General features: G+C 51.7%; 2 protein-coding genes across 3 annotated transcripts; one reads left to right on the top strand and one right to left on the bottom strand.

Annotated features, from left to right (window-relative positions):
* Window positions 1-18: 18 nt before the first annotated feature.
* Window positions 19-13,596, top strand: RABL2B (RAB, member of RAS oncogene family like 2B). Of its 2 annotated transcripts, none has more exons than XM_080392364.1 (8): window positions 19-215; window positions 325-354; window positions 553-632; window positions 5,978-6,057; window positions 7,008-7,119; window positions 9,038-9,135; window positions 9,359-9,442; window positions 9,735-13,596. In XM_080392364.1, exons 1-8 carry the CDS (start codon window positions 109-111, stop codon window positions 9,813-9,815), a joined length of 672 nt encoding a protein of 223 aa, XP_080248490.1. In that variant the 5' UTR covers window positions 19-108; the 3' UTR covers window positions 9,816-13,596. The 2 variants fall into 2 exon arrangements, with proteins under 2 accessions (XP_080248490.1, XP_080248491.1); XM_080392365.1 differs by having other exon boundaries at window positions 31-160.
* ARSA (arylsulfatase A) lies at window positions 13,549-18,630 on the bottom strand. The gene is made up of 8 exons (XM_080392359.1): window positions 18,257-18,630; window positions 17,683-17,923; window positions 16,966-17,184; window positions 16,325-16,494; window positions 15,687-15,811; window positions 15,384-15,511; window positions 14,878-14,980; window positions 13,549-14,764 (listed from the first exon to the last, which is right to left on the bottom strand). Exons 1-8 carry the CDS (start codon window positions 18,478-18,480, stop codon window positions 14,463-14,465), a joined length of 1,512 nt encoding a protein of 503 aa, XP_080248485.1. The 5' UTR covers window positions 18,481-18,630; the 3' UTR covers window positions 13,549-14,462.
* Window positions 18,631-19,448: the final 818 nt, after the last annotated feature.

Genomic DNA, 19,448 nt, shown 5'->3' with positions numbered 1-19,448 from the left:
GGGGCCCGAAGAGGCCCGGGGGGCGGGGCCCTAAGCGGGGCTCGGGGGGGCGGGGCCCGAGATGGGCCGGGCCGCGTCGCGTAGCAGCGGGGATGCGGAGGCGGTGCCATGGCGGATACGGCGGCGGCGGAGCAGTCCCGGGACGAGGCGGCGGCCGGCGGTGAGGAGACGGTGAAGATCATCTGCCTGGGCGACAGCGCCGTGGGCAAGTCCAAGTGCGTGGCTGTAGGGGCATGCCGCCGGCCGGCCGGTTCCCGGCGGGGAGGGGCGGGGCGGCCCGACCCGGTGCCGCGGCCTAACGGCTGTGCCGTGCTCTCTCCGCAGGCTGCTGGAGAGGTTCCTGCTCGAAGGCTTGTATCCTTGCGGCGCGCCGGCCCCTGAGTTCCCGGCCGTGTTCCCGGCCGGCCCTGAGGCTGGTGGCCCGGCCTGCCCCGGCCCGGCGGAGCGCGGCGGGAGGCCCGGCCGGGGCCAGCGGGTGGCCAGGCCTGGGAACGGCGGTGGCGGCGGGCTGGGGGGATGTGCTCCTCCGTCGGCTCCTTAACACGGGCGCAGCCGCCCCCAGCAGCTCTCCACCTTCGCCCTGACGCTCTACAAGCACCGGGCCCGGGTGGACGGGCAGGCGGTGCTCGTGGGTGAGTGGGGGGCGCCCTGCCCGGTGCGTGGGGAGGGAGGGAGGCGGCGGTGCTGCCGGCCTGTGCAGCAGTGTGCGGACCCCAGAACGTGGCAGGGTTCCGTGCTGTGGGTGAGGGGATGCCAGACGGTGGTTTCTAGGTGGGGAAATGAGGGAACAAAGGGATCGCAGAATGGCTGAGGGTAGAAAAAACCTGCCGAGGTCACCTGGTCCAGCCTCCCTGCTCGAGCAGGGCCACCCAGAGCCAGGTGCCCAGATGGCTTCTGAGGATCTCCGAGGATGGAGGCTCCACAGCCTTCTCTGGCAACCTGTGCCCGTGCTCAGTAACCCCTACAGTAAAACAATGTTTCCTGATGTTCGGAGGGAACCTCCTGTGTTTCACTTTGTGCCCGTTGCCTCTAGCACTGAGCACCACTGAAAAGAGCCTGGCTCCATCTTCTTTGCACTCTTCCTTCAGGGATTTATACTCATTGATGAGATTCCCTCCTGAGCGTCCTCTCCACGAGGCTGAAGAGTCCCAGCCCTCTCAGCCTCACAGGGGGATGCTCATGTCCCTTCATCATCTTTGTGGCTCTTTGTTGGACTCTCTCCAGTATGTCTGTGTCTCTCCTGTACTCAGGAGCCCAGAACTGGACATAGTACTCCAGGTGTGGCCTCACAAGTGCTGAGTAGAGGCGAAGGAATACTTTGCCTAATGCAGCCCAGGATGCTATTAGCCGCCTTTGTGGCAAGGGAGTGTGGCTGGCTCCCACGGCTTGGTGTCAGCCAGGACCCCCAGGGCCTTTTCTGCAAAGCTGCTTTCCAGCTGGGTGGTCCCCAGCATAAACTGGTGCTGTGGGGTTGTTCCTCCCCAGGTGGAGAGCTTTGCACTTCTCCTTGTTGAACTTCATGAGGCTCCTGTCAGCCCATTTCTGCAGCCTGTCCGGATCCCTCTGCGTGGCAGCACAACCCTCTGGTGTACCAGCAACTTCTTCCAGGTTTGTGTCATCTGCAAGCTTGCTGAGGGCGCAGTCCGCCCCATCACCCAGATCATTAATGAAGATGTTGAGCAGGATCGGACCCAGTGCTGACCCCAGGGGTACACTGCTAAGTTACTGGCCTCCCGCCAAGCCTTCATGTTGCTGATCACCACCCTCTTGGCTGGCCAATCGGCCAGTTTTCAATCCACCTCACTGCTGTTCGTGCAGCCCATACATCGACAGCTTCTCCATGAGGCTGTTACGGGAGACGGTGCCAAAAGCCTTACGGAAGGCCTTGATGATATCCACTGCTCTTCCCTCATCTACCAGGCCAGATCACTAGTCAGTTACTAGGTTCTTCAGCTATGACAGTAATCATGACTTCCAGGCAAGGGGATATCTAAGGCAAAGATTATCTTTGGTTTTTTCAAGGAGTTGAATACCTGTCAAAGTAAATGCTGCAAGGATTGTGATTTAGCTGTGTTAGTCACTGTTAGTCAAAGTGCTTGTTGCTAAGGTTGCAGTGTCATGATGGAACTAAGCTAGCTAAGATTTAGATTTTATCAAGAAGATAAGCTAACTGCCCATGAAAGTTGCAGTTCTTCTCCCCTATGTATCACCAGTGTTCACCTATAGGCCTAGTCCTGTCCATTGTCAAGCCATTTCAGGAAGCTAGCCATACATAGTAACCACTCACAAAATAAGTGAGTGAATTTCTACTCATCTGTCTTCCTAAAACGTTTCACCATGGAGGCTTATACACACCAGTGCTGGTGGAAGGGGCAGGTGGATGCACAGGCACAGCCAAAGGAAGGGAGTGGACTTGCTCTTTCTTGCAAGCTAGGATTGTATTAGTTTAGCTGCAGTATGAAACTGACTTCAGACTCCTTTATTCTGTCAATATAGTAAATAACTGAGAAGAAATATGCCATATGCTAATTACAAAATAGTCTACAGTAGGATTTTGGTGCCTGTCAGCACCAATTACAAAAATCCATGCCATGGATTTACTTTAGTAGATCTAGTATTTTAGTTGCTGGTTTTTTAATGCATTTTAACACAATCTTCCTATTATTGGTCATCCTTTTAGTGGGTATTTTTGATTGTTTAATTACTTTGGGTGTATGTACCAATTGCTATATTTCAAGTTTCTAGAATATTTTAATTCTTTCTCTGGATATGTCCAGCCTGTATGTTCTCACAAAAAAATGCCACCTGTTTTATCTCAGGGTTTTTTTGATAGACTACAAGCATCCTAGCTTTATCAGTCATACTCTCAAATATCCCATAGCTTCAGTTTTATTACAAGTGCTAACTTTTCTTTATGCCAGTGGAGCATTGCATTAACCTATGTGAATTAGCCTCTGACAGCACAGTATTGTTCACTGTGTGTTACAGATGGAAGTTCAAGAGAAGCATTGTCTTATTTTGTGGTTTGAGTTCTGTGGATACAGTTCTTCACAAACACCTCCAACCTGGGTCCTTCCCATTGGCTGCAGGTCTTCAAGAAGTGCTCCAGCATGGGTCCTTTTCACAGGGTACGGTCCTTCAGGAGCAGACTGCTCCAGCATGAGTCTCCCGTGGGCCACAGGGCCTGCCAGAAAACCTGCTCCTGCATGGGCTACTCTCCACAGGCCACAGTTCTTGCCAGGAGCCTGCTCCAGTGTGGGCTCTCCATAGGCTGCAGCTTCCTTCAGGGCACATCCATCTGCTGCAACATGGGGTCCTCCATGGGCTGCAGTGGAGACATCTGCTCCGCTGTGGTCCTCCAGCTGGAGGACACCTGGACCCAGGGGAACAACCTGCCTCACCAGGGTCTTCTCCACAGGCTGCAGAGGAATCTCTGCTGCAGCACCTGGAGCACCTCTTCTCCCTCCTTCTGCATCAACTGCAGCATTGTTTCTCTCACGTTTTCTTACTCCTTTCTCTACAGCTGCTACACAGTGTTCTTTACCCCTTCTTAAATATGTTATCACCAATGTCGTTGATTCTACAGCTGCTGCACAGCATTTTTTTACCCCTTCTTAAATATGTTACCACTGGTGTTGCTGACTGGGAGTGATTTGGCCCCAGGTGGGTCTGTCTTGGAGGTGACTGAAACTGGCTCTGCTTGACATGGGGTCAGCTTCTGGTGTCTTCTCACAAAAGGCACCACTGCAGCAGCACCCTTTACAAAAACCTTGCCACTTAAACCCAATACAAGATTTCAGAGAAGAGACATGAGAAGAACTGAAAAATGGTAAAAAAGGGCCTAATGATGACTCAATCTGGTTAGCCTCATAGGGAGAAGGTAAAATACCAGAGAACAGGAACTTGGTACAAAAAGAGGCTGTAGCATTAGCAAAAAATATTTAACAAACTAGCTGGTGTTAGGTGAACTCAAATAAAAGATAACATGAGAGATTTTTTTAACCAGTAAGTGAAATTACTATTTAGGCAGCTTGCAAAATATAGATTCATCTGTCAAGGATTTGTTTTTAACATGGATTTAGTACTTTATTAAGTAACTTGGCTGTAGTTTAAGTAATTAACCTGGCCTATGTTACAGAAGAGTTCACAGTCTCTTCTGTCTCCACCTTTTCTGAACGTAGGGCCAATCATCCAGGCTACCTTGCAGAGAAGACCTATCATGAAGTGTGCCTTTGTAAAGGCAGGAAGTTTCACCTGATGACTTTAAATTGTGCAGATTTGCCACTTCCCTTGCTGGTTCAGTTTTTACTCTGTTGAGCTAATCTTAGCGGCCATCACCAAATCCCATGTGGTAGAGTTAGGATTGCATTAAAATTTGGTGTATTTCTTTATTCTATGGATCTTATTTTTCCCAAGGATTTTAAAGTTCATAAATTCCTATGTTCTGGAGTGACATGGGGTATACAGGCAAGATCTGGAGAATTTAGTGATAAAAGGAGCAGTGTTTTTCAATGAGCTATAGCAAGTTCTCCCATGACAGCTGCCACGTTGTTTGGGAAGTTAATTTGGGAACATTCACAGGTCATGGTCGCTAGCATCTCTTTTTTCCTTGTAAGTGAGGATTCTGAAATGGCACATTAAAAGGATCAGGCAGTTTTAGAAGCTAAGCAAAACTACCCAAAATGAATGCAAATGTGGTCTGATGAGTATTTGTCTATATTTTGGGCAGTTTAAGAAGTCATCATCCTGCAAGCTGGATGCGGTATCCAGTCAATAACTAATTTCAATGCAAAGTAAACACTAAGGAAAGTGGCTTAATCAGTTTTAGGTGGAGTGGCGTGCTTCAATCTAGCTGACAGAAGTAGTAACTATATCTGATGGTTCTCAGTTGAAGCTGTGTAAATTTATACAACAAATAAGACACAAATACTACCCTATAAGTCTAGGAAGAGGAGGGGGAGAGATCTCTACCTGAAATGCACAAGAAAAAAGCATTAAAATGTTGGTGACTGTTCAGGTATGCTTCATGGTACCTATTCTACAAGGTACTTAATGAATTGGGATCTGTCTGTCTCAGGCCAACTCACCCTTCATGATTTTAGAACAAGTTGTGCTGCTGGGAAGAGCAGGGTTAGACTGTCTGCAAAAGGAGATGGAACATTTCCTATGGCAGACAGCTGACTGTTTATCACTGTGTGAGAAATCAAGCTGTTCCAAGATGTTCAGATTTTGTTTCCTGTTGTCATCTCTAGTCTTGAAGTACTGTAAGGGCCCTTTCTGAGAAAAGGCTTTGTTCATTGTCTGGGTGCCAGGTTGCAGAGTGATTATGCCTTAAAACGTAGTGAGGAAGCAACTAGCACTAAATCTGGCTTTCTGAGCTCACCTGCAAATCAATTCTGTGCACACCTGTCTGCAATGAGGGGCTGCCCAAAGCCTCCCACAGCTTAAATCGTGGTCTGGGAAGAAGAGACCTCCTCAGATGAGGGTGGAGGAAGTAAAGGGCTTGGTGGAGTGCAAACTGGCTGCAAAGGTGCTTTGCTGCACATAGGCACGTTCCGGGGCAGAACTTGGGTAGATAAGCGATTGTATATAACCAGCACTTATGTATGCAGTAAAGGATCTCGCCTGGGGTCTGTGCCTTCATATGCCACGAAGTACCATACGTTGTCATCCTCTTTGCACTTAGGACTAGCTTCATTTTACTGTCCTTTATAAGTCTTATCTACTGATGACTTCTCTTTTGCTAATATGTTTACAACAATATTCAGTGTCAGTACAACTCATAGCTAAGCCTCACTAAGAAAAGGTCCTAATTTTGCATAATCTCTTAGCCCTGGAATGTTTCAGATTAGTAAGGTAAAACTCAATTTGTGACCCTAAGTAGATGGACTGGGCTTTGCATCCTGAGTTTTAAGTTGTGAGGAAAGCAAGACTTGGAAAGTTGTGTCATTCTAAGCTTGTTTTTTGTGTGTTACAGACTTCTGGGACACAGCTGGACAGGAGAGGTTCCAGAGCATGCATGCATCCTATTACCATAAGGCTCACGCTTGTATCATGGTAAGGATAGTCTCTCAGCTGTAATGTGATGGCTTTTTGACTAGTAACAGTCCCAGCTGACACTTGGCCTGTATGTTACTTTTAATGATTGTTCTGCCTCACATTTCTTTTCTCTTCTAGTGGTTTAAAAAACTTTCCTATATTGTTCTTTCTTCTCTTACCAGATAAAACCAGCGTAGTTGGGTATGTTTAGCTCTCTTCTGTCTTTCCTGATAGCACTCTTACTATATTCCCTGACTTTGCTGTGTTCTAAGTTTCCTTATTTTTCTCACTGTGTTTCCAGTAAGGTGAATGTACCTATTTAGAAGCAGTCCTTTCAGAGGTGATGTGAGGGGGAAGACATTCCTTGCTTGTTCTGTGATGTAACTGTTGGATTATGTAGTACAAAATTGTTCTGACATGTTCTGCAGGGGTACTACATAAGACGTTCTTGTCTGGTCTTCTGGCCTTTATTTTCCTGTACTTTGCAATTCCCATTTATTAGCTGCAATCAGTCTTGTTTCCTGACTCCTAACCCACTTAAATCTCTTGGTTTGTATCGTTGCTTTAACTTTCCACTATTTCTCATCACTTGTGAGCATCAGACAACTTACTGATATTTTAATTGTTAAAATAGAGAAGCCTCACATGTGAATCTACTTAGCAGAACAGATCTTTCCCAGTGCTTGTTCACTGTCATGGGTGATACAGTGCTTGCAATAGTATAAAATAAGAATGTAAAGGAAAATGAGGGACTGTTTCCTGAATCATGCAAAGAAACAGGCTGGCTGCACGTTTCAAAGCTTGCTGGATATTCTTCCTTTTCTCTTGCATCCTTTCTAACAAAGGCCAGTTGCCTTTGTTGATGTCCTCCTGGGAAAATTCTGGATTCTGTACTTGTCTTTGGTGCAGTGGGTTGATCAAGAGTTGTCCTGCTGTTGGCCCCATGTTAGCTGGTTCTTTTTTGGAAGGTGTTTGATGTGCAGCGGAAAGTCACCTACAAGAACTTAAACAGCTGGTACAAGGAGCTGAGAGAATTTCGCCCAGAGATTCCTTGCATTGTGGTGGCCAACAAAATTGATGGTAAGTATTATCTTCTTCTTTCAACCTCTAAGGATTGTCATGTGATTCTCTTCTGACCTGGCTGAGAAAGAATGTTGTTCAGCTGCTAGGTCCAGATGAGTTCTTGAGTATTAGTCCCCCGGGGCTGTATTTAACCAAACGAATAGCTGGGTCCTGTACTGACCTTACATGCTGTTTTATAGGCTCTTGCCCTTGTTTTACTAGCAATTAAAAATACAAATTTGATCCATTTAAAGTTTATTCAAGTGATGTCCTTGCAATTCTGTCATTACTGCTCTGCCCATTTCATCCAGCAAGAACCTAAAAGCTGATTGGAGCAGTACCTAGTCAAAGACTGCAGGATGTCTTGCTGGAAGAGGAGCATAACCTATCATGTGGCTTCCCCTGACAGAGCCAGTAACTGCCTTTGTGTTGCTAATTCAACCTGCAGGTTTCTGTGGGACTCCTCTGTGCTAAGTGTCTAAATATAACTGCTGGCAAAATTGTTCATCTTCCTCTGCAGGGGACTGGATGATTCCTTCCTCTTAGGAATGCCAGCTAGGCATTCATGATAGCTGCCATTTGGGCTGTGGTCTGCCTCCTGCGTCCTGTGAGAGCACATAATACATCAGCTTTCTGCTCAGCATCAGTGAGAGAATGCATAGCCTTAGGACCACAGTCTTTGCTATTCTCTGTCAAGTACAGCGTCAGGCATGGGATTCCTTGCTGATATTCATGGTAGAAATCATCACAGCTGTGAATAACTGTGTCTACCTGAATAAGGTGTCTGGGCTCCCACTGCTGTCTACAGAGGTTCATTTCATTCGGTGGTGTGACTTAGGGCATGATTGGTCTTTCCCAATAAAAGCCTTTCCTATAGGATGTGCCAAGACAGCCTTGAATCCACTGATTGCACGGACTGTACAGGAAGTCCAAGGCGAATGGACTTGGTGTTGGCCACCATATTGTAGACAGAACGTCTGTGTAGATGAATGCTGCTCTTAGTGTTCTGTGTGTGAGTGGACAGTGTTCCAAGAGAGTCCTCTGCCTTGCCATCGTTTGCTGTATTCTACCTGGACTAGGAAATGATCGGCCCACAGCTCTTAACACAGGCCCAGTCTGCAAAACAGTTGATTCAGCTTCCTGCAAAGAGGTGGGGAGTGGCTGCCCGGGCAGCACTCACTGGCCAGCATTTGGAGTCTGAACACCTTCAGCTGTTGCCTCTGAGAAAAGGCAGATGATCTGGAGTCATCCTCCTGTGCTGATGCACAGGATGTCTTATCCATCAAAAATCTAAGCTCTTACTGCTGTGTCAGCACATCCTGTAAATATGCCATAGATTTGTTCCAAAACTGAAATAAAGCCTCTGGAGGCTGGGGTAGCTGGACCAACTGCCTGCTAAGTAAAAATATATAATAACAGAATCGTTTGTATACTGTGAGTGTGCCCTTGACTCACACAAATATAGGTAATACGGCACAAGGGCAATGGGGAGTTCTGGTTCAAAAGGACGAACTGGAGGGTGAGGCATGACTAGTACTGGCAATAGTGTCCAGGTCATGTGTGGACACACAGCAAAGTCATAGGGGTGTGCCTGGAAAATGTTCATCGTTGCCACACCGCAAGTGAACTGGTATGTTCTAAGCTGCAAAGAAGTAGACATTTATAGCACATCAGAATCAATCTATAATTTAGTCACAGACCAAGGATAAACCAGCAGGAACCCTTTTATTTTTGTGTGTTCTTGTCAATGGTTTGCTGATGCTATTGCTTTTAAAACCTTGTAGCTTTTGAGGAGCACTCTCATAGTCTTACACTAAAGTGAGGAGGCCTTGGCAGCTAATTTGGGCTCTGGTCTCCATCTGCTCCACCACTTCTACATATGTTGGCATACTGCCTACAGTGATGTCTTACTGACCGCTTCTTTTTTCACCCCCAGCGGATATGAAGGTGACCCAGAAAAGCTTCAACTTTGCCCGGAAGTTCAGTTTGCCCTTTTACTTTGTGTCTGCTGCAGATGGCACCAATGTGGTGAAGGTAAAACATAGTTATTTGGCTCAGCATCACATGGAGACTGCGGTAGGCACAGAGAGCAAACAATGGGCTAGTACATCTCTGGCGATTTATGAGGTCCTCGGAGCTATAGGTAGTTGCAGAGGGTTGGGTTTTTTTTTTTCCCTGGGGTGTGGGAACAGTTTCCCTATGTTACGGAAGCCCAGTGCCCCTTACTTTGAGTAACAAGCATTCTCCTTCTCATCAGCTCTTCAATGATGCTATCAAACTGGCAGTTGCTTACAAACAGAATTCGGGAGATTTCATGGATGAGGTCATGCAAGAACTGGAGGTAAAAAAGGCTCTACTTACTGCACTCCTCCTAAGTGATTAGCAGCTCTGCTTTTTTTTCCCTCAGGGAAAGCAGAGCCTGTTGCAAAGGGTGAAACTTGGCAAGCATGGAAAGATTTGCCTTATGCTGGTGACACCACGGGGTTTGTGTGTTGCTTGTGTCTAAGTTGGAAGGGGTGAGGCGGTCACCATCTGAAGAGTCCATGCTGCCTAGACCAAATTTGAAAGAACTGCAGCAAGTGTAGCTGTTGCTCTCACGCTTCTCAGCAGTTCCTTGTCTTGCTCCTTTCCAGAGCTTTGACCTGCAGAAGAAGAGTGAGAATTTGTCAGATAAAGAGGAGAGCTGCCCTGAAGAGAAGCCCCCATCTGCCTAAGCCCTGGACGCTGAGTCTGCTTTTCCCTTTGCTCTAGATTTCTGGGGCTAGTTAGAGCTGGCCTTCACAGGGGAGAGTGGTTGTTGTCATGCCCTGAGAGCACTGGTGGTGGGCAGCTGGACCTCCCTAGACAGTGGGCGGCTGTCTAGGCATAACCGCCCTTGACTTGGCCCTAGCCACTGCATATCAAGGTCAAGGAAAGGGCAGAAGTATCCACATGGTTGCTAGTTACCACATGCTTCTTCAAGGCAAAGCTTGCCAGCAGGGCTAAACTGCTCTTGGACATGCAGGGAAGGGTCCTGCCCAGATGCTTTAAAGGTACCTACTGGAGAAAACAAACACTAAAGAATTCTTTTTATAAAGCTTTGAGCTTGCACCCATCCTGCACTTTTGTTATGAGCCAGTCCGGTCACTACACAGCACGAGTCCAACTGCCAGCTCTCCCCATTGCTTACACAGCCTAGCCAGTGCTGCCCCTCGGTTCACCCCTGTCATCTCTGCTGCAGCTTCTTTAGGTTTCCTTCCCCATTCTGTTATGGAGCAGCCAAATCTGGTAGACTTCTGAACACAGGGGAATTTCTCCTTTCAGGCCCAATAGAGCTGAATCAGGTGGACTCTCACACCTGGGACACTTGTCCTATCCCAGCCTGATGGATGTGGCAGCTGCTGTTCCCTTGTGTGTGTTGCTGTGTTCTGAAGAGCCAGGCACACAAACACAGAGGCTCACACAATGAATGTGAAGGGCAAAACAGACTGACGTAAACAAAGCAGTATCTTTACAAGCACCCATGCAGACATAACCACCACTCACATAAACATGAATGCAGTCCAATCTTTTTCTGCATTTCCAGATGATGAGGATTGCATGTTTACTAGTGAGACAGAAACATACCTTCCCTCCCTAGATTCATAAGCACAGCATATTTATAGATTCCTCAAATAACAGTTTGGAAATTAAGTCCATGTAATATCTGTGGCTTGAAGTCAAGCTCCTTACCCAGTCATCAGTGCAAACCTTGGATCTTTCTATATGTGTGTTTCCTGGGTCATAAGAGTCCAATTTCAAGTTCACTCATGCATTGTACACAAACACACAGATCCCACCAGTAGCTGCCTAAGATATTCTGTGTTTCCAACTGCTTTCCCCAAGACCCCTAAGCCCCTATGACCTGTGTTCCCTTATTCCACTGTACCACCTCTCTGACCAGGCATGGTTTCAGCTCTTTTGAGTGACTGCCTGACCTACCTGCCTGCAGCCTGCCTCATTTTGCACGTGCGAGGCGTGGAAGTCCTTCCCTTGCACAGGGGGTTGAATTGCACTGAAGCATGGTTAGCTGTGAAAATTGAAATACCTTTTCAAGAACTAAGTCGGCTTCAGCATTTGTGCGCATTCAGAGGAGCATGGGCAGGACAGACCTTTGACACTGAGGCTGCCTTTGCATCAGCAAGCATTGCCCCAGACAGAAATGGTCATGGTACACTGCAGCCTGCACTGGATCCTGTTCGTCTTGCTGCTTAAGCTTTTTTCCCGTTAGAACCTGCAGGACTTCTCACACCCAAGTAAAGAATTCCACCAGCTTCTGGAGTGGAAATGGGCAGGAGCTAATTGTGTTTGTATTGGCCTTGGCCTCTGAATAGGGCTTGAGGTGATGACAAAATGACTCCATGCCCTTGCTGTTAGAGTAGCCCTTACTGCTGGGTGCAACCCCATCTGTACCAGGATCCAGTCATAGAAGTGCTGAGTGGAGGTGCATACTCCGGGCTGCCTGGCTGTCACACAGCCTTTTCCCCAGCTGGTCACACCAACAAGCCAGAAGTAGTCAGCGCTGTTATCTTTGTCCACTGCTGTCCCCCTGCAGCGGAGGAGAGAGGACGAAGGGGTAGTTGGGTGGCCACCATCAGCGCTGCAGCTGGCTCCTGTCTCACAGCACCTGGCAGAGCTGTATTCTCAGTGCACAGAAAGGCTCTGTAGAATCTTGGTGGGAAGGGGTCGTGGGCCTGTAAGATAGAACTCGCTCTCATCTCTGCACGGTGATGCTGAATGTGTGGAAGACAGATGTTCCAGGACTGGGATCTGGAGCCATGCACTGCCAAGAGCACTAGATGGGTTTTCTGGGCAGAGTCCCAGAAGCTCTAGCCAGAGAAGGATACTCCCGCTCTCAGCCCCACAAGCAATTGTCCATGGTTTTGGTAAATCCTGTACCAGCCTCATCTCATCAGTCTGCCTTCCACCACTGTGTAGCAGAGCCTTGCTGACATGCTGTAGTGCAGGACGGGAGAAAAGCGGGAGCCAGCCACATGCATTGCATTTTCTGAGCAGGGCTAGGTCCCTGGAGGGTAGGAGGCAGTGACTCGAAGAATGGCAGCCTCAAAGCTTGAGAAAGGTGCGGGAGTTCCCTGCTGCCATCCTGGCTTGTGTGGATAGATGTAAGGCACACAGCTGAGTGAGCAACCTGGTCCCTAGGATGACTGGGGAGGCTGGCTGAAAGTGGAACAGCTGCTCTGAAGGCCCTTGAGGTGTAGCACAGCTTCACAGGCACCAGAACTGGGCCCCAAACCAAGTGGACTCAAGGCTGCTTTGGTTTTTTTGAAAACTGACCTGAAGGTGGTGCCCCGTACCTGCTGAGAGCAGACAGAAGGTGGTCTTGGAGAAAGCAACTTGTATTTTGTGGATGGATACTCTGCTATCCAGCACCAGATTTTGCAGGTGGTTAAGGGGGAATAACGTGAGAGGTGACCACATTTCACAGATAATTGAAGGAAGAGCTGGGATCCTTGTGGGGAGAGGAATCCGGTAGGGACGGCAGTACCCAGGAAAGCCCATCAGTAATGCCATTGGAAGTCCGAGCTGGTGTAGCTAACAGCACCCAAACCACCACATCTGTTCACAGATGTGGCAAACCTGGGAGCAAGGGGGGAAAAATAACTGGGGCTGGTCCCTTGTTTTGGTGGAGCTAAGGGCAGAGAAAGGGTGCAGTCAGGGAAGATGAAGGGGATGTTTAAGCATGGAGAATGGACTGAAGGGGCATCAAGGAGCCAGTCACATATAAGCAAACTGCTGGCTGGCTTGCTTGACTGAGCCCTGTGCCTAATCACGACAGTACACCCTACTTTTTGAGAGTGATTCCAAACCCTTTTCTGTGTGGCCTCACTCTGTGCCCAGCGCAGGGTGGGTCCCAAGGCCTGCCTGCTAGCAGTAGCCAAAGGGAACACAGGTCAGAGGGACCCCACAGCTGGGAACACCCAGTGTCTAGGACCAGCTACTGGTGGGAGCCCTGTGTGCATGTTGTCCTGGTTTCAGCTGGGATGGAGTTAATTTTCTTCTTAGCAGCTGGTGCAGCACTGTGTTTTGGATTTGGTGTGAGAACAATGTTGATAGCACACTGATGTTTTAGTTGTTGCTGGGTGATGTTTATACTGAGTCAAGGACTTTTCAGTTTCTTTGGCCCTTAGGCCAGTGAGGAGGCTGGAGGGGCACAAGAAATTGGGAGGGGACATAGCCAGGAGAGCTGACCCAAACTGGCCAGAGGTATTCCATGCCATGGGATGTCATGCTTGGTATATACACTGGGGGGTTGGTAGAGGCTGGGCATCACTGCTTAGGGTCTGCCTGGGCATCAGTCAGCAGGTGGTGAGCAACTGTATTGTGCATCACTGGTTTTCTTTTCTCCTCTCCCTTTGGATTTCATTCCTCTTCCCTTTCCCCTCCTTTTCATTATAACTGTTACTATTATTGTTTTTATTTTATTTTATTTCAATTATTAAATTGTCCTTCTCTTAACCTTGAATTTTACATTCCTTTCCAATTCTCCTCCCCCTCCTTCAGGGTGGTAGGGGTTGGGGACAGTGAGCAAGTGGCTGCCGGCTGGGGTTAAATCACGACATGTGTGCAAATCACTAGTGAACTTGAAGCTGGACTAGCCCACAAGCAAGGAAAGACCCTTTCAGGCATGTGGATAGCATGCAGTTGCAGCCCACCTGATTCATCAGCCCCAGCATCCAGACCTTAGAGGACCAGGCCTGCCAACCACTAGCCATATCTCCACCTCCTGGAGTTATGAAGGACTTAGAGGTGTTTGTTGAGCATGCATGCCTTGAGCTGCTTCCCACCTAGGCATGTCCTCTCTGCACTAGATGCACAAGGTCCTGCCTCTGAAGCTGCCAGGACCATCCATACCATCCTCCTCTTGCTCTGCTCTTGGTCCCTGGCAAGTGATGGTGCTGCAGCTCCCAGCTCTGTTCCCACCCAGGGCTGCAAAGCATGCCTCCAGCTGCACTGGGATCTCTGGACACTGGAGCATGCCCTTTGCTTCATCTTGATCATGGTTTGAAAGGAGCTGTTCTGGCTCTGGAGATGATGCCATATCACGGTCCCTCCCTGAACAAGTCAGGGTTTCTGTCAAGAGGCCTCAGCTTCAACGTCCAAGACAGAGCACGGGGTCCACTGAGCTGCACTCCTATCAGGGCTGGTCGTCTCCCCAACCCACAGTTTGCTACCCCAGCACTGCATTAGTCAGAGGTGCCACTGAGCTGAAGCTGCAGGGCAGCTCTAAGGCTGAGCTTGGTTAGTTGGGGGCAGAGGGGGTCCGGTGGGGTTGGGATAGGGTTCCAGTGTGGAGCAACTGAAGGGGATGGAGCATCAAGAGGCTAAGAGCAGCGGCAGCAGGAAGGCTTAGGAGTGCAGTTTGGTACGCAGCAGGGCTGCAGGGCAGGATCCCTGCCCTTCCTGATCTGGCTTTCCCCAAACTCCATGCGCTGTTCAAAAAGCACTTTCTGCAGTCTGATCTCCTTCAGGACTTGCAGAACCTCTGGCCCCACGCCACTCTGCAGCAGATCGTAGTTCTCAGCTGGGTCTGACTCCAGGTCAAAGAGCAGCGGCGGCAAGTGAGGGGTCAGCGGGGTCAGGCCATGGCAGGCCTGGTCTGGGGTCGTATCACTGTGAAAGGAACCTGCAAAAGAAACCCCCAGCTGTAGCTCAGTGTCTTCTCTTTGAGCTTTGGACAACAAAACCACAAGGGACTTCACAAAGCTTCCCGTGCATAGGAGAGGAGGCAGCACTAACCTTGTGTGAAGTAATGGGCCTTGTACTTCCCAAGCCTGACAGCGAAGGGGCCATGCAGTGGGTTGGGGGACGGTGGGTAGAAGAACATCATCTGACGGGGACTCTGTGGGAAGCAGCAGAGCCAAGCTCATCTGTACAGCCATGAGGCTGAAGAAGCGCCTGGAACAGGACCAGGCAGAGACCCCAGGGAGTCACACAGGAGCCCCAGTACTACAGCCAGAACATGGTCAGAAGGGGAAAGCTGATGAGCAGCAGTATCCTGCTTGCTCCCTACTCAAAGCTACTGGGGCTCCGTCCATTCACGGCAGGTCTGGGGTCTGGCTCGGCAACATGTTGCAGTTGTTAAAGCACAGCAGCCTGGGGAAGGCCAGAAGTCCATGGCATGACAAAAGGTCGCAGCTCATGGAACTCCCATAACCCCCAGCTGGTGCTACTCATCAGGCACACGGCTCCAGCCCCGCACCCAGTCTTCATGCACGCCAGCCGAACGAGCCCACAAGACTCACCTTCCCTGACCCAAACAGCACTGGGCTCAAGTCATAGCCGTCCAGGACCACTTTGGGAAGAGCTGCCCCAGCCAGGGTAGTCAGTGTTGGCAAGATGTCTAGGGTGCTTGCCAGCTCATGCGTCACTCCTGTCACCAAACACAGCAAGCCACAAGGAAATGTTCAAGCACCTGATCCCACTTCTATCTCTGCCACCCTGTCTTCTCTCACACACTCTGCTTCTCCTGGGGCAGTCAAGCTTCCATGACACCCCTGCCTTGACTGGCATCAGCATGCAAAAGGCAAAGCAGTGCCAAGTCTTACCTGGAGAGATACGGCCTGGCCAATAAGCCACTGCTGGTTCCCGCATGCCACCTTCATACGTTGTGCCCTTCCCACACTTCAGAAGGCCAGAGCTGCCTCCACGTGCCATCCGCATGGTAGAGGGGCTGTGAGAGGGAAGAACCATCTACCATCAGTTTCACAGGTTTACGCTACCCCTTCCCTGATGCTGCCAACGGGGCCATGACAAGAGAGGCATGCTGCCAGCAAGTGACGCTGCCATCCTTCTCAGTTTTGAGGCAGAAGGCATGGGGCAAGTGAAGAAGCCAAGGTGTGCAAGATGCCTAAGCACAGCACCAGAGACCAATGCCACCCACAAATGAAGGGAATCGGGGTATACTTGGGCTGCTGTATGCTTCTGGCTCAAACCCCGTGAGGTTTCTGCCCACAAGGAGGGGCACAGCTGAATCACAGAAACAAGAAGCTCACACACTGGGTCCTCTCCAAAGCAGCGTCCACCTCTTGCCCCACTTCAGATCACTGTGGTCTCACCTGGTAATGCCACACCACATTCCTTTTGCCCCAGCCAGCCACTGCCTCATTCCAGTACCCCCATACTATGGCAGCAGAATCTTATCAGTGATTTTTATCACAAAGTGCCCCCTGCTAAGCCCACTCACCCATTGTCAGAGGTGAAGAACACCAGGGTCGTGTTTGCAAGACCATTTTCCTGCAGTGCCTGCAGCAGCTGTCCCACCGAGCCATCAAACTCCATGAGGGCATCACCAAATGGCCCACGCCGTGACTGCCCTGCATACTGCTGGCTTGCAAACTGGGGGTAGTGCGTATGCTGGAGAAAAGGCAGAGAAGACTGGTATGCAAACACCCCCAGAGCCGCACCTGGTTCCCAGTTCAGCTGGGGACAGCGAGCACCCCAGCAAGGACACAGGGATTTGTGACAATACCCATGAAATGAGAGAAGGCTTGTCCCCAAGCTTCAGAAGCATCTCTCATAAATGGCACAAGGGAGCTGACCCCCAGGAAAGGATGTGGAGCCCCAGAGCACGAAGTTTTCCCGGGTGGACTCCTGGCCCAGAGAAGCAGGCAGAGCTCCAGAAAGACACACTCAAGAATGTTATCAGAATGGTGCTACCACAAGATCTGGGCATCGGAACAGCAACCCCTGGTCATCCAGGAGCACATATTAACTGCTCAGCACAGTCCTGGGGCAGCAGGAGCTGAGCTGCTTCCCTGCTCTCCACACAGGACAAAGGCTCCCTTCCCCACCCCTGAGCCCAGAGCAGCCCTCCTGCTTTCATACATGGGAGGCATAGTAGAGCAGGAACGGGAGGCCTCGTCGTGCACAGTCAGCGATGAAGTCCCGGGAGAATTTGTTGTAGAGTGGCACCAGATCAGGGAAAGAGACTGGCTGCTGCACGATGCTCTGGTTCCAGAGCAGCGGGACCGGCACTAAGCCTTGGTCACAAGTCCCAAAACACTTGATGTCGGGTGGGAAGCAGGTGAGATTCTGGCACGGGCCCTGGAGAGAGCAAAGATTTTGTTGTTTACCTGTCTTGCAGGACAGTGAGGGGAGAGGAGCAAAGAGTCTCACAGTGGTGCACCACCAGGTCCTATGGGCACACTTTGGGCGGCCACTTCTAGAAGCCCAGGGGTCTGTGCCCACCTGGGAACTGTTCAAGGACCACGCTGCCCCAACAACAACAGAATTGCTCCTGGCAGCAATTCAGATGTTTCTTTGTAGCCCAGAAGCTGACCCTTGACAAAGGGCAGATGTCCCCAGGTACAACGGCCACCCACATTCTGCATAACTGCCCCATCATATGAGCATCATCCTGGAGATCACCCCCAGAGATGGGCTTTGCCCACCATCATCCGTCTCCCCAGCCTGCAGCCACCCTCACCCAGCTGCCCAGGCACACACTAACCCAGCCTACGTGCTCTCAAACAAGCTCCAACTTTCCGGCTCTCTCCCCAGCCAGCCGCAGGGACACCCTTCAGGCCTTGACAGGCCTCTCACCTGGTCATGGGAGTAGGGCACCCCCAAGAAGTGGTCAAAGCCCTGGTGGATGGGCAGGAAGGAGCCATTAATCCCCAGGCCAAGGTGCCACTTGCCAACCATGGCTGTGGCATAGCCCTTGGCCTTCAGCACCTCTGCAATGGTGACCTCTGAGAGCGGCAGGCCTCCCCGCGAGTCTGGGTTGAACACTCCAGGGTAAACCCCAGAGCGCATCTGGAACCGGCCTGTCAGCAGGGCTGCCCTACAGGGAGAGAGGGGGAGAGAGACAGGCGTCACGCGGGGCGCAGCGCGGGTGGCGGCCCTCAGCCTCCACACAGGGTGCCCCCTTCCTCGGCACCTGCGCCCCCGTCTCACGGCTGCCACTGCCACCTCCCCCGTGTGCTGGGATGCTCGATCGGTTCCCTCACGGAGCAGCCAGGCCTTCGGGCCTCCTGGGCCACAGCAAGTTTATCGGCCACCTGCTCCTGGCAGCACCGCAGCTCCCCAGGCGGGTGCCAAGCCCTGTCCCCGCGCCTCCTCCATCCCTGCCCCGGGGCCCTGCGGCAGCGGGGCCGGGGGGCAGCGGGGCACGTACCGGGAGGGGCTGCACACCGGGGAGCTGCTGTAGAAGTTGGTGAACCGCAGCCCTCGGGAGGCCACCCAGTCCAGGTGGGGCGTGGCAGACGAAGGATGCCCGTAGCTCCCCAGGTCCCCGAAGCCCAAGTCATCGGCCAGCAGCACTATGAAGCTGGGGGGGGCGCCCGCCGCTCCGCGCAAGGCCAGCAGCGCCAGGGCCCACGGCAGGGCCCGCGGCCCCATGCCGCCGCCGCCCGGGGAGGCCCGCCGATACGCCGCTTAGCCCGGGGCACGGCGCCGGCCCGGGTCGGCACCAGCACCTCGGCAGGACCCGCCGCCCCGTTACGGCACCGTCCGTTCTGGGGCCGAACCGCCGCCCCGGAGCCGCGCGGGCGGGCACGTGACTTGGCGCGCCGCGCGGCATGCCGGGAGCTGCCGTCCCGCCGGGCAGGGGCCGCGCCCCCGGGGCCGTGCAGCCGCCTCCCGCCCCGCCGGACCCGCTGCGGGCGGCCGCCGGGGAGCCACGCCTCCCCCCGGCTCCGTAACAACAGGGGCTTCTCACAGAACCGGCCCCGGCGGTGCTCGGGTTGGGGGGCGGCCGGCTCGGGCCGTGTGTCCCGCCCCTGGGCTCTGGGGGCACAGGCCTCAGGGCCGCCGGCGGTCCGGCGTGCTCCCAGCCGCACCGGGGCGGAGGCCTGGAACCGTCAGGCCGTCCTGGGAGGGGACGGGCACCTCAGCGTGTGGCGGCGGGCAGGTGGCCTCTCCGCTGGGGCTGGCTGGCACGGGTGGGTGTCCCCTGCCCCGCTCCTGTGGCCGGCACCGGCCTGGGCCGCTGCACCCGCCTTCCCGCCTTCCAGCAGAGCAAATGGAGCTGCTTTTCTCCAGATGGGTGCAGGGTGCAAAATCGCCTGGGACAGATGGGCAGAGAGCGTGGTGGTGGTTGGGGCCGGCTGGGCCCTATGGGAGCACTTTTCAAGCAAACTATATTTTCATATAGCAGTAACAAGAGTTTCACGTTCAGGCTCACAGACCGCTGGTTGTGCCGGAATGTAGAGGCCCATATCCTGCTGCAGATCAATGACTTGTAATCAGAGCAAGCAAGGGACAGTGCAGAGAGCAACAGCAATTCTCTGGTGGAAGGATGTGATAAGGAGAACAAGGAGGAAAAGAGGAGGTTCTGCACCCCAGGAAGGCTGTACTCCGTTGTATCT

This window comes from Falco punctatus (assembly GCF_963210335.1).
Source record: "Falco punctatus genome assembly, chromosome: 6".
Lineage (NCBI taxonomy): Eukaryota > Metazoa > Chordata > Aves > Falconiformes > Falconidae > Falco > Falco punctatus.
This window is presented reverse-complemented; position numbering and strand designations above follow the sequence as displayed.